The sequence below is a fragment of the Rhinoraja longicauda genome, chromosome 31 (assembly GCF_053455715.1).
Source record: "Rhinoraja longicauda isolate Sanriku21f chromosome 31, sRhiLon1.1, whole genome shotgun sequence".
Classification (NCBI taxonomy): Eukaryota; Metazoa; Chordata; class Chondrichthyes; order Rajiformes; family Arhynchobatidae; genus Rhinoraja; species Rhinoraja longicauda.
In genome coordinates this window covers 2,202,591-2,219,701 of record NC_135983.1, presented here as the reverse complement: position 1 = coordinate 2,219,701, position 17,111 = coordinate 2,202,591, and the positions used below count along the sequence as shown (strand labels likewise).

General features: G+C 41.2%; 1 protein-coding gene across 3 annotated transcripts in view; it reads right to left on the bottom strand.

The window, feature by feature from the left end:
- Positions 1-17,111, bottom strand: part of LOC144608514 (disabled homolog 2-interacting protein-like) — a 588,412-nt gene that overhangs the window by 293,649 nt on the left and 277,652 nt on the right. For all 3 annotated transcript variants that reach the window (XM_078426375.1, XM_078426376.1, XM_078426377.1), the window contains one exon: positions 9,251-9,354. In XM_078426375.1, the coding sequence (XP_078282501.1) occupies positions 9,251-9,354 (104 nt within the window). The remainder of the gene's footprint in view (positions 1-9,250; positions 9,355-17,111) is intronic.

Sequence of the window (17,111 nt, the reverse complement as noted above, 5' to 3'; positions counted from 1 at the left end):
TCCGCCCACATTCCAAAGATGTGTAGGTTTGTAAGTTAATTGGCCCTCTGTAAATTGTCCTTAATGTGTAGGATAGACAATTGTATGGGTGATTGTTGATTGGCTCATACTCGGTGGGCCAAAGGGCCTGTTTCCACACTGCATTTCTAAATTCTTAAATTCTATCTAAACCCTAAACCTTTTTTAGGTATGTGAAGAGGAAAAAAATAGTCAAGGTAAATGTGGGTCCCTTGAAGACAGAAGCAGGGAACAAGGAAATGGCAGACGAGTTGAACCGGTACTTTGGATCTGTCTTCACTAAGGAAGATACAAACAATCTCCCAGATGTTCTAGTGGCCAGAGATCCTAGTGTGACGGAGGAACTGAAGGAAATCCACATTAGGCAGGAAATGGTGTTGGGTAGACTGATGGGACTGAAGGCTGATAAATCCCCAGGGCCTGATGGTCTGCATCCCAGGGTACTTAAGGAGGTGGCGCTAGAAATTGTGGACGCATTGGTGATAATTTTCCAATGTTCTATAGATTCAGGATCAGTTCCTGTGGATTGGAGGATAGCTAATGTTATCCCACTTTTTAAGAAAGGAGGGAGAGAGAAAACGGGAAATTATAGACCAGTTAGTCTGACATCAGTGGAGGGGAAGATGCTGGAGTCAATTATAAAAGACGAAATTGCGGAGCAATTGGATAGTAGTAACAGGATTGTTCCGAGTCAGCATGGATTTACGAAGGGGAAATCATGCTTGACTAATCTTCTGGAATTGTTTGAGGATGTAACTAAGAAAATTGACAAGGGAGAGCCGGTGGATGTGGTGTGCCTCGACTTGACAAGGTTCCACATGGGAGATTAGTGGGCAAAATTAGACCACATGGTATTGGGGGTGGGGTACTGACATGGATAGAAAATTGGTTGACAGACAGAAAGCAAAGAGTGGGGATAAATGGGTCCCTTTCAGAATGGCAGGCAGTGACTAGTGGGGTACCGCAAGGCTCAGTGCTGGGACCGCAGCTATTTACAATATACATTAATGACTTGAATGAAGGGATTAAAAGTACCATTAGCAAATTTGCAGATGATACAAAGCTGGGTGGTAGTGTGAACTGTGAGGAAGATGCTACGAGGTTGCAGGGTGACTTGAACAGGTTGTGTGAGTGGGCGGATGCATGGCAGATGCAGTTTAATGTGGATAAGTGTGAGGTTATCCACTTTGGTGGTAAGAATAGGAAAGCAGATTATTATCTAAATGGTGCCAAGTTAGGAAAAGGGGACATACAACGAGATCTGGGTGTCCTAGTGCATCAGTCACTGAAAGGAAGCATGCAGGTACAGCAGGCAGTGAAGAAAGCCAATGGAATGTTGGCCTTCATAACGAGAGGAGTTGAGTATAGGAGCAAAGAGGTCCTTCTGCAGTTGTACAGGGCCCTAGTGAGACCACACCTGGAGTACTGTGTGCAGTTTTGGTCTCCAAATTTGAGGAAGGATATTCTTGCTATTGAGGGCGTGCAGCATAGGTTTACTAGGTTAATTCCCGGAATGGCGGGACTGTCATATGTTGAAAGTCTGGAGCGACTAGGCTTGTATACACTGGAATTTAGAAGGATGAGAGGGGATCTTATTGAAACATATAAGATTATTAAGGGGTTGGACACGTTAGAGGCAGGAAACATGTTCCCAATGTTGGGGGAGTCCAGAACCAGGGGCCACAGTTTAAGAATAAGGGGTAGGCCATTTAGAACGGAGATGAAGAAAAACTTTTTCAGTCAGAGAGTTGTAAATCTGTGGAATTCACTGCCTCAGAAGGCAGTGGAGACCAATTCTCTGAATGCATTCAAGAGAGAGCTAGATAGAGCTCTTAAGGATAGCGGAGTCAGGGGGTATGGGGAGAAAGCAGGAATGGGGTACTGATTGTGGATGATTAGCCATGATCACATTGAATGGCGGTGCTGGCTCGAAGGGCCGAATGGCCTACTCCTGCACCTATTGTCTATTGTCTAAACGGGTTCAGATTTTAGAAAATATTCATTTCTGTGAACTTGGCTTCACTGGCAAGACCTGTATTTATTGCCCATTACTAATTGCCACTGAGAAGGTAAGCCACCTTTTTGAATCACTGCAGTCTGTCTGGTGAAGATATTCCCGCACTGCTGTTGGGAAGGGAATGACATGAATGTCTGCAACATGGAGGTGAATGTGCTGCCCTTGACCTTCTCAGTCATAGGTTTGGGAGGTGCTGATGGGATAACCCGGGTGAGCAACTGGAATGCATTTTGTAGATGTTATAGGAAAGAACTGCAGATGCTGGTTTAAATCAAAGGTTGACACAAAATGCTAGAGTAACTCAGCTGGACAGGTAGCATCTCAAGCGAGAAGGAATGGGTGACGTTTCGGGTCGAGACCCTTCTTCAGACTGATCATCAGTCTGAAAAAGGGTCTTGACCCGAAATGTCACCCATTCCTTCTCTCACCTGTCCCGCTGAGTTACTCCAGCATTTTGAGTCTACCTTGTAGATGTTATACATTGCAGTAATTGTGAGCCAATAATTGTGGGAACACATACTTAAGCTTGCTTTTGGGGCTGCTCTTTCCTGGTTGGCGTTGGGCATCTTGTGAGGTCTTGGCGCTGCACTCAAGTGGAGAGTATTGCACCACATTCATGATTTGTTCTTTGTCTAAGGTGGGAAGCATTTGGGGTGTCAAGAAGTGAGGCACACGGCAGGATACACAGTCTCTGACCTGGTCCTGTAGCCATTGTATTATGCAGCTGGTCCAGTTCGGTTTCGAATCAGTAGTGTCCTGCAGGGTATTGATGGCGGGGGACTTGGCAATGGGAATATCAAAGTGGGGGGGGGGGGGGGGGTGATGAGGCTCTATCCTGTTGGAGATGGCCACTGCCCCATGTTTATATGATACACTGTTCCTTGCTACTTCTCAGCCCATGCCTCCTCACCAATAAAACACTTGTGTTTGTAATATAACTAAGAAATAAAAATGCTCACCCAGTCCTGACAATCAAGATCTAATAACAGAGAGCCTTAGGACTTAAACTCAGTTACAATTCTGAATCTCATTACTAACTAAATTTAATAGAGGCAATCAGTCTGTATCGACTAAGCCACAGATCTATGAACCTGTTAATGAAAAATAAACACACATTCAAACACACTTCTTTCTCAGATAAGGGAAGACAATTAAAAAATTCATTTCATTAAATATTTTGCAGAGAGCGAGCTGTTCCAGAACCTTGAATAAGAATGGTGGCTATTTCTAAATAATCAATGCTCTATGACAGAAACACGTCATCAATCAAGTTTCATCAAATCACTTTCGCTGTTCAATCTCCATATAAGTTACTCATTTAGAAAAACAATATAATGCATTAAGTGGGATACTAAAGAACTACTGACTGTGATTGCTGAGAACATGCTGCACCTGTGCATCAAAATGAATGACTGGCATCTGTGAGAACAGTTGGAATTAACTGAATTAGTATTTTCGTAATTGTTCAGTTTCATTTGAATATTCTAGTAATTAAACATTTTTCTCCATGAATGCTTCAGCTTATGGAAAGAGACATGGTAGAACACTGTTCCACTGCCACATGTAACCTGACATAAGTATTTATGTTTAGGTTTATTACTGTCACATGTACCAAGGTACCGTGAAATGTTTTGTTTGCATGCTGTCTAAACTGAATCAGATATACCATGCAACCCGTTACACCATACTATACAATTAATTCAAACTCAAGTACAATAGACAGACCAAAGGGGAAGATACAGAGGGCAAAATACTGTCCTCAGCATTGCAGCACGTCAGTTCCTTAGACAAAATCCAATGTCTAATGGTGTAGAGGTGAATCCAACAGTGTCCTGTTGAGAGAATGGCTATGTTGGCTGATTTCCCAAGGCAGCAGGAAGTGGGAGGGAAGACTAGTTTGTGCGAGGTTTTCTGCATATCAATGTGCCTATCAAAAGTCTCTCAAACGCACTATGGTGTCTGCCTCCACCACCAGCAGTGTGTTCCAGGCACTCACCATCCTCTGTGTAAGATTTTGCACCATATATCTCCTTTCAACTTTGTTGCTCTCACCTTAAAGCTATACCCTCTAATATTTGATTTTTCAATCCTGGAAGCATCATTCTGACTGTCTATACTATCTATGCCTCTCATAATTTACTCCTATCAGATCTTCCCGCAACCTCAAGAGTTCCAGAGAAAACAATCCAAATGCAGCCTCACCAAAGTCTTATGAAACTGCATCATGACTTCCTGACTCTGATAATCAATGCTCCGACTTATGAAAATAAGCATACTGTATGCCTTCTTTACCACTATACCTTCTTGTGTTGTCACTTGCAGAGTTATGGACTTGGCACTTGGATGGAGCACTTCAACTCCAGCCTTGATGCAGTGCAATTCACCTACTGCAGTGCTGTTTACCCAGCAACAGGTCCACAGTAGACCCAAGATCCCTCTGATGGTGGTTTCAGAGTTAGAAGGTTGAATGGCATTATTACCTCCAAGCCAAGATTCAAAGAAATGATATTAGTGCAGTCACCTACAATAAAAGTGGAAGGAACCTTATTGACTGGATGAAATGAAGTGCAAAAAGCATTAGTGAAGAGCAAAAGAAAAATGGGTAAAAATTCTGATGAGATTAATCCCAACAGGAATGATAGGCAGCAAGGTCATCAAGTAAAGCATTTGGGAAAGTTAACATTTTGCTTCTAACAGTTATGCATCGATGTATTGTGCAGAGAATGCTGAGGATGGCAGAAGTAAAGCTCATTCTGTAGCAAAGCATGGTGTAAACAAAGATGAGTCTCCACTGACATAGTTTCAGTTATTTGTTCTCGGCATTGAAATAAACTGTAGTCCTTTTTTAAAAGAGACCCCGCAAACTCAATAAAGCCTGGACAAAATAAGAAAGTCAGGATTCCCTATTTGCTGATAGCTTTGATGATGATTCTTTTAATTACAACATTATTGTTTAATTGAATTTTAATGGACTTTTACTTCTGATTCTGACAAAATATAAAACACTCCATTGATTTATCTTTACATTGGAATTAAATTACCATAATGTAACCACAACACACTTATCATGGTATTTATAGTTGACTTTTATTTATTTCAAATTAGACCTAATTTTGTGAAGCTGAAAGATGTGAAATTTGTTTTAAAATGAAAACTGCTTGCAGAATTAGTTTAAAATGCAACGTAATTTCCGTTTTTCTAATTTTGTCTTTTAAACAAAATGTTTTGGGAAGGGATAAAAACATGTTAATTGCAAAATTAAAACTGAATTTTAAAAAAAAATATGGAAAATATTTTGTAGGCCAAGCAGCATCTGTGGAGAGACAGTCAGTATTTGACGGCCATTCTTCAGAACTTGGAAAGATGAGAATTCAAACATGCTTTAAGTTGCTGAGAGGTGGGGCGAGAGGCAAGGCGAGAGGTATGTGTATGATAGGCTGGAGACCAAGTGAGACCAAATGAGGGGAGATAGAAGTTTATAAAATCATGAAATTCAGAGATAGGGTAGACAGAATCTTTATCCCAAGGTGGGCATGTCAAATACTGGAGGGCTAGAAGGTATGAGGGGGAAAATTTAAAAGAGATCTGCAAGGCAAGTTTTCTTTTGTAATAGTGGTGGGTGCCTGGAACGCAAATTACTTGGGTGGTAATGGAAGCAGTTACGAGTGGCATTTAAGAGGCATTTAGACAAGTGGATGGATATGCAGGGAATGGATGGGTGGTAATGGAAGCAGATAAAATGATGAAAGAAAAAGTGATGATAGTGAGAAACCTGGTAATCATAGCTGATGTGAATGGGGATGTAAAATAGCGGAAGGAGAAAGAAAAATAATGTTGGAATCATGCCTATCGTTGCTGGATTTCTGAAATGAAAGAAAATGCTAAAAATACCCAACATGTCATTAACATCAATGGAGGGAGAAAACTGATGACCATTTGATCATAGATAGATTTGTTCATTTCTCGGTGCCTGTGGGGGCTAGGGGATGTGGTATGGTCACTCAGCATTGAGATAGAGGTGAATCAAACAGTACCCTAACATATGGAAGATAATCAGCCTTCCTCCTTTATGTTTGAGCAGCCCAAAGACCATCAACCTGTAAAGTTATAGCCTGTTGAGCACTCATTTGTTGAGTACTCTTGATCCTCCACTCCAAACATTCTCAGCTACGTAATCCCCACAGTTTAAAAGAGAGGTCCACTGGAGTTGCTTGGTGTAATCCCTACGGTCCAGCACACTCGTGGCAAAGAGTCCTCTTTGGCTCTGTCGAGTCTACCTGTGGTGGCTGGGGCTGGGGTGAGTGAGGTTTCCATTCAACTCTGAGCTGCACTCTGACTAGTACAGTGAGTATGGGCCTTAGCTGGAGATTGGTAATACCGACTCAAGGTGTTGACAAACGGCCTCTTGTCGTCACCAGTTGGAGGTGATTGAAGTTGCTGCCCTTGATTTACTGCAGAGCCTGACCAACCTGGAGATTTTGCTAAGGTAATAAACTTATTGTTGCTCACTGGAAGAGGTGTAAAGCTAAACACGGGAGACTAGGGATATCAGTTCTTAAGATCTCCAGGAAGAAGTAACGAATCAGGACATGTGATCCGACTGTCAATGCAAACAGCCCCTGCCAGTTCCCAGTTCACACTCACTTAGCTGGCCAGATGTAGCCCACATCTCAGCACTGTGGCCATTGGACCATCCATAGAACTGATGCACGACAATGCTGAGAATTCTGCACTCTGTATCTTCCCCTTTGCTCTATCTATTGTACTTGAGTTTGAACTGATTGTATGGTATCTCTGATCTGTTTGGATAGCATGCAAAAAGAAGCTTTTCACAGTATCTCAGTACATGTGACAATAATAAACCTAAACCTGAAATTGTTGAATTCAGTATTGCTACCTTTGAACCAATGTGGCCAGTCAACAGAAGGTGCTGCTTGGGCTTACTTCTCGCTTGGTGGAAGTGTCAGAGGTCACAATGGGAGTGTGAGAGAGAAGTAACATGACAGGATACCGGAGGTTCAGAACCACTCTTGCAAACTAATTTGAAGTATTCAGCAAAACTGCCAAATAAAATGACCAAACATGAAAAAATATATTTTGTCCACCTACCTATTTAAGGCTCTTATAATTTTATTAACTTTTATCAGGTCAACCCTCAGCGTCCTTTGAGGGTAACCAAGCCCAGCCTCTCCAATCTCCCCCTGTAACTAAAGCTCTTCGATCCTGGCGCATCTCTTGTGCATTCTTCCCAGCACAACTATATCCTTCCTATAAAGTGGTGATCAGAACTACACACAGTATTCCAAATGCAGTCTAACCAGTGTTTTGTAAAGTTACAACATAACTTATGTCCCAATTTCTATATTCTGTGCACTGACCTTTGAAGCCATTTGCCATTTTCATCAATGTTGCTATTTTCAGAAACTATGGACTTGAACTCCAGGGTCCCTCTGTTCACTGATAATCTTTAGTGAACTACCATTTATTACATTTGTCCTACACCTACATGACCCAAAATGCACTACCTCACACTTTGCGGGATTACACTCCATCTCTCAACTCTTCACAAAACCTTCTACCCGATCTATAGACTGCTTAGACAACCTACCTTGCTATCCACAACATTACCGCCTTTCATGTTCTCCACAAACTTACTAATCATATCCCCCATGTCAATATCAGAATTGCTGCTATATATGAAGCAACAAAGGTCACTGCAAAACGGCACGGTGGCGCAGCGGTAAACTTGCTGCCTTACAGCGAACGCAGCGCCAGAGATCTGGATTTGATCCCGACTATGGGTGCTGTCTGTACGGAGTTGGCACGTTCTCCCCGTGACCAGCGTGGGTTTTCTCCGAGATTTTCGGTTTTCTCCCAAAGACGTGCAGATTTGTAAGTTAATTAGCTTGGTAAATGTAAAAATTGTCCCTAGTGGGTGTAGGATGGTGTTAATGTGTGGGGATCGCTGGTCGACGCAGACCCAGTGGGCCGAAAGGGCCTGTTTCTGCGCTGTATCTCTAAACTAAAAGACCCAATGACTGGAGTAACCCAGGTCAGCCAGCATCTCTGGAGAACATGAATCTGAAACGTCTGAAGAAGGGTCCCGATCTGAAACGTTACCTTTCCATATTCTCCAGAGATGCAGCTTGACTTGCTGAGTTACTCCAACACTTCGTCTTATTTTGTAAACCAGCATCTGCAGTTCCTTGTGTCTCCAAAGGTCACAGTTGCTGCAGTACATCACTGGTCACGGATTTCTAATCAGAAAGATATCCTTCCACCACTGTTCTCAGCCTCCTATTACCGAGCCAATTTTAGATTCAATTAGCCACCTCGTTCCACCTTGGATCGCATGTACCTTCACCTTTGGTACTAACCTTCCTTGCAGGACCTTGCCAAATGCCTTACCATTAAGATCTGTACATATAACAACTGCTGCTCTGCCTTCATTAATATTCATACCGTGAGGAAGATATCTTAAGGTGCATTAGAAGAACGTATGATGTCAGCTTTTTGTTTCAAGTTTTCAGATGACAGAGCACTACTTTAACTTTATTTTTAACTTTAACTTTCTTTGTGGAATTTATGAGATACCGATAGAAATATAGAGGCCTCATGAGAACAGAAGTAGGAGCATCCAGCTATTTGAACCTGCTGCGCCATTCCTTGAGGTCAGGTCTGTTCTCCTCCCACGGATATTTTCCAGTACAATACCCAAAGCCCCCAATTCCCTTATTGTCCAGAAATCAATCAATTTGTGTTGAATGAATAAGACCTGAGCCTTCACAGACATCCACGGTAGAGAACTCCAAATGTCTTCCACACACTGTAATGAACGTTCTCCTCAACTCAGTCCTAACGGCCTACCAATTATTTTATGACCCATGGCCCTAGACTCTTCTGCCAGCAAAAACATCCTCCTACATTTAGCCTGTCAAGCCTTTTCAGAATCTTGCTGTTTTAGATGAGATCTGCTTCCTTGATACTGACTGTTTACTAACCTACTCCTTCACTGCCACCTGCTGCTACCTTAACTTGCCAGCTGTCTGGGGACATGATAGTATCTGCCTTCATTGTCCCAAACGACATTGACAGCAGATACAAGCAGGCTGGCAGTTTAGGAGGTAAAATGGCGTATGGCAGATGGAGCAAATTAAATGAACTACCACCAGCACAAACTGAAAGACTTTTAATCTTGTTAATAAATGCACTTACCGTCACTCGAAAGGGCGTAGGCGTGGGTAACTCTGTGGGAGGGTTCTCCTCCAGGGCAGTGCCAGGCATGCTGCGTCTCCGGCCAGTCCTTTCAATTGGAGAATCTGCCAACAGAATATTGATAAATCTAGCTTAATAAATGTTCCCAAATACAATATTTCATTTAATGACGTACAATGCTATTTTAAAACATTATGGCTTGACCTATAATAGATTGTTATATTATATTTAGATTTGCTCTGTGTTATTGGGCAAGTTGTGATCCACTCTTAACTGATCTAGTTTCAATTCATTATTCATGCAGTCACTTAGAATGGTTTCATTGGTCCTGTAAGTTGCCATAATTCCCTGGAATGTTTATTAAAAAAATCAAAATTCCCTCAATCTGAAGACCACAGCAGATTCAGGGCTGCATTCCTGCCCACATTTACCACCTATGCCAACACACAAAGAATGGGTGCAAGGTGCAGACAGCCTGTGAAACAATAGATAGACACAAAAAGCTGGAGTAACTCAGCGGGACAGAAGAAGGGTCTCGACCCGAAATGTCACCCATTCCTTCTCTGCAGAGATGCTGCCTGTTCCGCTGAGTTACTCCAGCTTTTTGTGTCTATCTTCGGTTTAAACCAGCATCTGCAGTTCCATCCTACACATTTCACCTGTGAAACAATGTTGAGTTGCCACTTTGGTGAGTAAAAAACAAAATGGTAGCAAACTAGGAAGAATAAGCAACTTTTTTGCTCAATTTCATGCTACATATCTACCTGCTTTCACACACAGTGTGACTTGCACCCTATTTACTGTGGGGCTACTCTGTCCACTGGGACCAACATCTGTTATAAGGAGGTCCGTAATAACAAGGGTAGACTGTATGTGAAAAATGAATCAGGAAATAAACTAAAGATGAACTCCCATTGGTATACAAAGAATATCGCTTGCTCTAAGGTCCCAAAATCAAATCTGGAACACTTTTTTTCCCACTTGAGAGATAACTGTCTACACACATTGGTTCAACACCTGGCTGCTAAAAAATAAGGCATGAATATTTATGAAAAGGATAAGGTTACAACCATAGTGCAAAATGTATACATCACTGATGGTAAAGATGTTTCCACTAGAATAAAAGGACGTACCTTTAGAAAGGAGATGAGGAGGAATTTTGTTTGTCATAGAGGGTGGTGAATCTGTGGAATTCATTGCCACAGAAGGCTGTGGGGGGCAAGTCAATTGATATTTTTATGGTGGAGATTGACAGATTTTTGATTACGAGTATCAGAGGTTTATAGGGTGAAGGCAGGAGAATGGGATTGAGAAGGAAAGATAGATCAGCCATGATTGAATGGTGGAGTAGACTTGAAGGGCCAAATGGCTTAATTCTGCTCCTATAACGTATTAATGTATAATGTATGAACTTCTAATACAAAAAGGCATTCAAAAAGCCAAGATACAAATGGTGGTATATATGATTGTTATATATCTTACTCCTTGTTATTCATCAACCTGCTCGCTACCAGGCAAACCAATCTCAATAATGGAAAGTTGAATCTCGGTAAAGATTCCAGAGACAGTACATCTGCTCCTCAGCAAAAAATATAAATGACTGCATTCAGAACTTATTTCATATAACTCCTTTCGATAACTCAGAATTTTTACAGTGCTTTTGAGCTAATGCCTTACATCTGTGAATGCTTGTGATGGATGAAAATGACCGACTTCAGTCCAACAAGGTTCCATACATAGAACGCAATTAAAGACCAGTTAATCCTCTTTATCAACGGTGGCTAAAATGTAAATGTTGACCACCATGGTGGGCAGAAATTGCATTCTTTATTTCAAAGTACCATGGGACGTCAGCATCAAGCTTCAAGGGTAGACAGCTTGTAGGTTTAACATATCATTTGAAGATTATTTCCTTGGACAGTGTTACATATTATTATTGCATTTAATGGCTTTAGTTGTGTACTTACAGACTTGAACACGATCTACGAATTCAAAGGCAATAATATCTCTATAAAACACATTTTTATTTTCTTTGTTCCCCATTCACTCCAAACTTTGCAGCAACAGAAGTGAATTATTCCCAAGCTCCCACCATGCCATTTCTTCTTGATGCTCAAAGGAATTTTCTCCCATGTGTTTTTAAAATTTGCTTTCATGGAACATCTTGAGCCATGAAAGTGAATGACCTTGACCCAATATTCTGCTGAATTTAGATATTATGAAACACACAGGCTGAATGTTGAACAATTCCCCCTTCAGTTTTTTGCTCTCTCCCTGGTGGGAACTTCTGACATCACTGTGCAGCACCTCCGCACAGTGATACAGTGTCTGTGGAGGAGAACTGGAGAGCCAATGTGCAATCTCTTGCAGCTACAGCACATCGAGGCACACTTCAATAAACGGCTGTTCTTGTTGTGCTTGTTATCAGCAATGCGGTGGGGAAAAAAAATTCTTCAAGATTATGTACTCAGCCATTAAATTCCAAAACACTTGTTTTCAGCACAGCAATCATCTAAATTAACTTTTGCTGCTGAATATTCATGTTTTAAGAAATCTATATCTTTTGCTGGTAAGGGCTTTTCTGAGCTCCCTGCTTTGGCTCCTGAATTGTATTATTACTTCTCAAATTGAAATTCTGACTTTTCTGATGCCAATTAAGAACCAATCTGTGAGCAGAAAGAGCTGCGGGTAAATTTGGGTTCAGCAAGCAACCTTGCTCTGAGTATATGCTAGACTAGCAACACTTGAGAGTGGAAAATATCTCAATTACAGAGTTTTATATTTGGAGGAATGTCCCTCTGAGGCAGAAGATATTTTGTGCGTCCTGAAGGGGTGGGTTTTGAAATATACATTTACATCAGGGCTCTCGAGTGGTCCTTACTCACCAACACTAACACTTAACACTAACACTTGGGTTTTGAAGGATCTTAGTCGAAGGTTGCAGAAAGCTGAATTCCAGAGGTTAGAATTGTGACAGTCCTATTTACTTCAATTTAAGAATCAGAAATATGTGGACTCACTACTCCACTTGCTGTTGTTTGGGATAATTAGTCCATTCAGACATTATTTCAAAATAAATTGTCAAAATAACCAATTAATTTTCTGGTACTGTGAAATATTTAATACTGCACCAACAAAATAATTTATCCAAACTTAATGCATTTCAACCTGAATATGTGCAACAGCTAGCCTCTACCACCACCATGACAGTCATCCTCATATGTAGGATTACAAATTGCCCATCTATTCAGTGCACTGTGACCTGCATGCTTCGTTTCTCTATGCAAAACCTGGACACTTTATATGTAGGAAGGAATTGTAGATGCTGGTTTATACAGAAGGTGGAATCAAAAACTCAGCGGGTCAAGCAGCATCTCTGGAGAATAGGAATAGGTGACGTTTTGGGTCAGAACCTTTCTTCAGACTGTGCCTGCCTGCACACTTTATAGTCTAATATAAATATATTTATAGTCACAGATGATCAGACAAGAGTATTTTAACAGAAAGGCCTGTTCTTGTGCATTCCCTACCCTAATTCTCTCATTTTTATATAAGCCAATACATACATTAAGCAACATTTTAAACGCTGATGATTGTTGATACTCTCCATTTGTTTATTAAAGAGGACACTAAATATTAAGCAGCACAATATGCTTTATAAATGTCCCAGCTGAGAATTTTTAATGCAAATCAAATTTAACATATGCTGAAAGAGCTGCAGTATAGTTTTGGCAAAATGCTATCAGATGCCTTAAGCTGTATGGTCCTATTTAAAGGAAAGTACACTGTATATGCTCTTAATATTGAGGTACGCAATCTCACGTTTAAGTGATTTGCTTGTGCTCATCCAATAACCAGATATTTTTGATTTTTTTGAACAATATCACTTTTAAAATACCAGATGAAAGATGGTCAGAGAAAATGAGTGGGGATTATCCATTGTTATTGAAAATGCCAACTCTCCCTAGAGTATACCTTCATCTCATTTTGGTCTTCTTTAGTTGCCATGCCCAAACCTTCCAGAAAATATACCTTGCAGGCCTAGCCCCTCAGGCTTGCCCACCCTTTAATATGATGTGATTAAACTGTCCCACGTCTCCTCTCCTTTTGTGCCAGTGCTCTTCAACCATCTATAACCTGGTCTTTGAAAAAATTATCTACAAACTTTTTAAAGACCTCCAAACATCTAACTTCTGCAAATCTCCCAGGGAGAGTATCCAGATTCACCATCCTCTGTGAGAAGAAGCACCTCCCCAGAAGTTTTAACTAACAGCGCCCTGACCTTTTAACTATTTCTTCTCGTTCAAGATTCTCCCACCAGTGGAAATATCTAGACATTTATCTTGTCATGTCCCCATTGGGTCTCGTGTGCTCTAAGATCACTCCTTATTTTTCTAAACTCCAGAGAATAATGACATCATTTATTTAGGACATGTAATGGAACAGCCCCCTCATCCTAAGAAATAGCCTTGGGAATCTCTTTTGGACTGCCTCCAATATTACTATATTCTTACTAAAAAGGAAGACCAAAAATGCACACAGTTTCTCATATGTTTTCCTACTATTGTAACAGTACTTCTCCATTTCTCAACTCCAACCCTCTTACAAGAAAGGTCAGTATGCCAGTTACCTTGTTAACCCCTTGCTGTGCATCTGATAATGTTATTCAGTTGGTGCACTAGAACACACAGATTCCTTTGTAATTTGCATTTAGATAACACAGGCAAACTTGGATACCTGGCCCTCTTGCCCCCTCCTCTCAGTCCTTAAAATGAATAGTATTGTTAGCAAGAATGGTAAATAGTTGTGGGTCAAGAATCGATCCGAGGAGTAGTCCACTAGTTGCACACACCCAGCCTGGAAAAGACCCCTTTATTAGGACTCCGTCTTCTATGTGTAAATAAATCTTCAATCCTTTCTAACACACTTCTCCAATACCATGAGATCTTATTTTGTGCATCAACATTTTGTATGGCACTTTGTCATATTCCTTCTGGAAATTCAAATAACTAAATCTACAAGTTCTCATCAATCTACTCTGCTTGTTACTTCCTCAAAGTATGTAATGAATTTGTTGAGCTTGGTTTACATTTCATCAAAAACCGCATTGACTTGATTTGGTTGCCTTAGATTCTTTGTGTGACTTGCCATTCTTCCTGGATTGTCGTCACCAGAATCAGCTGGTAAGCTAACAGGGCCTTCATGATCTACTTGTCCTCCTCCCTTCTCGGACCCTCCTTGAGCTTGTTGATTTTTGAAACACTTCCATCTGTGGCTCCATTCCCTCTGCAGGTGCTTCCTTTCAAATAGCCGGGTGCAGACCTGCAGGTCCTTCCTGCTTTTAGTCTTCTGGCCATTTCCAAAGCCTTGTCCTTTGTGATATGGATTATTATAATTTCTCTCATGCTATTTTTAACTATCAAATGTCTTTGGAATATATGCAGTGCCCTTCACTGTGAAGACACATGCGAAGTATTGATTTAACCAGTCCCGCTGAGTTACTCCAGCATTTTGTGTCTAACCTATCTACCATTTACTTGCTTTCTGTCATTAATTCATAGTCGTTTCCTGTCATTAATTTCCCAAGTCCCACACTTGCCTTAATTATCCTCTTCCTTTTTATTTATCCAAAGTTCCTGCCAGTTTTCCCATAATTCTTGATGAACAAAGTTACCTCATCTTTCTGCCAAGGATGTTACCATTCATATTGTAAACTTATCTGATTACAAATGTTGTGTGCTTTTACATAAACAATTTTTATTTATTCTGCATTAAGTTTCTGCTGCTTATATTTTCTGTCCTTCTCTTTAGTCACAAAACATAGAATAGAAACTTTGGCCCACAATGTCAAGCTAAACAGGTCAAATCTGTCTGTACATGATCCATATCCCTCTATTCATTCCTTGCACTTTCCTTGGGAAAGAAAGCGAGGAGAGAGGAGAAGCAGGACAAAGTATAGCAGGTAATAGGTAGACATGGGCGACTCCACCACCATCCCTGACAGTGTGTTCCAGACCCCCACAACAAAAAACGTGTCCCGTACATCTCCATGAAAAACTTTCCCCCTCGGACCTTACAGCTATGCCCTCTAATGTTAGATATTTCCACCTTGGGGAAAAAGATTCTGTCTGTCCACCCTATCTATGCCTCGCTATACATAATTTTGCACACCTCTATCAAGTCTCTCCTCAACCTCCGACATATGTGACCAAATGTGACATAACCGAAGTCTTACAAACTGTACCTATGAAATTCTTTTTTGCATACAGTTCAAAGATCAGCAATTAGTGCTGTATCTGTGAAAGATCCTGTCGAGAGATTTTTTTAAAATAATGCTCACTCCTCTGGATTGGAATATGAGCCACAACTTTCCAATCAAGAATATGACCAAGCCGGCCACTCTTAAGTTGCCATTCTCAAATGTGCAAACAAATTGCATCTAGGCCTTTTAAGAAAGCTAATCCAAAGCAGGAAGGAATTAGTTTTTTTTAAAATTTCACCAATTTATCTGTGGGGAAGAAACTAACCTTTGTTTAGCATGGATTGCTAACTCAGTATGGAAGCTGAAAACATGAATTTACTTTGTTGTACTGCCCATTTTTCCCCAAACTAATGACCACAGAAGTCTATATAATGCTAATAAAGAACATAAAAGTCTTTGTACTTAGAATTTACAATGGACAAAAGGAGCTGATTTTATAAAAACACATATTTTAAGATTTTTTTGTAGGTGCTATGAGAAAATGTTAGCTTTATCTATCATATTTGAAGTTTTCCTTTACCAGACATATCCCTTGCTCCCCAGGTTTAATATTCTGCATTCCACTGCAGCTATCTATATTCCCTTACAAATTGTTTTAGCCCAGTCCATCTTCATTTAATCATGTCTCACAAACTCAGCGAAGGGTCGCGATTTAGCCATGCGGGGTTTTGTGCGGCTATCACCATACACTGAATAATCGAGTATCAGTGTGGCTGCTAATGAAATGCCCTGGCACACATGATGACATGAGAAGACAATCTTGTATATTTTGTTCTGGACTGTCAGTGACAGTGACAGCACAGACACGAAAGGCTGGAGTTACTCAGCGGGTCAGGCAGCATTTCTGGAGAAAAGGAATATGTGACTATTCTGTTCATAGAAACATAGAAACATAGAACATAGAGAAATAGGACCCCTCTGTCAGTGGATCATCAACTTCCTGACGGACAAGAAGCAGCATGTGAGGCTGGGAAAGCACATCTCGGACCCGCAGACCCTCAGCACAGGAGCACCGCAAGGCTGCGTACTCTCCCCTCTCCTTTACTCTCTCTACACCAACGACTGCACCTCCACATACTCCTCTGTCAAGCTCCTCAAGTTTGCAGATGACACTACCCTGATTGGACTGATCCAGGATGGGGAGGAATCTGCCTACAGATGGGAAGTGACACAGCTGGCATCCTGGTGCCATCGCAACAACCTGGAGCTCAATGCTCTCAAGACAGTGGAACTAATTGTAGACTTTCGAAGAGATCCCCCTCCCGTCCCCCCACTCACCATCAACAACACCACAGTCACATCTGTGGAGTCATTTAAATTCCTTGGAACCATCATCTCCAGGGACCTTAAATGGGGGGGGGCACCATCGACTACACAGTCAAAAAGGCCCAACAGAGGATGTACTTCCTGCGGCAACTGAGGAAACACAATCTGCCACAGGCAATGATGGTCCAATTCTATACTGTTATCATTGAGTCCATCCTCACCTTCTCCATCATGGTCTGGTTTGGCTCAGCCGCCAAGCACGACATCCGGAGGCTGCAACGCATCATTCGCACAGCTGAGAAGGTTGTTGGCTGCAACCTTCCCCCATTGACA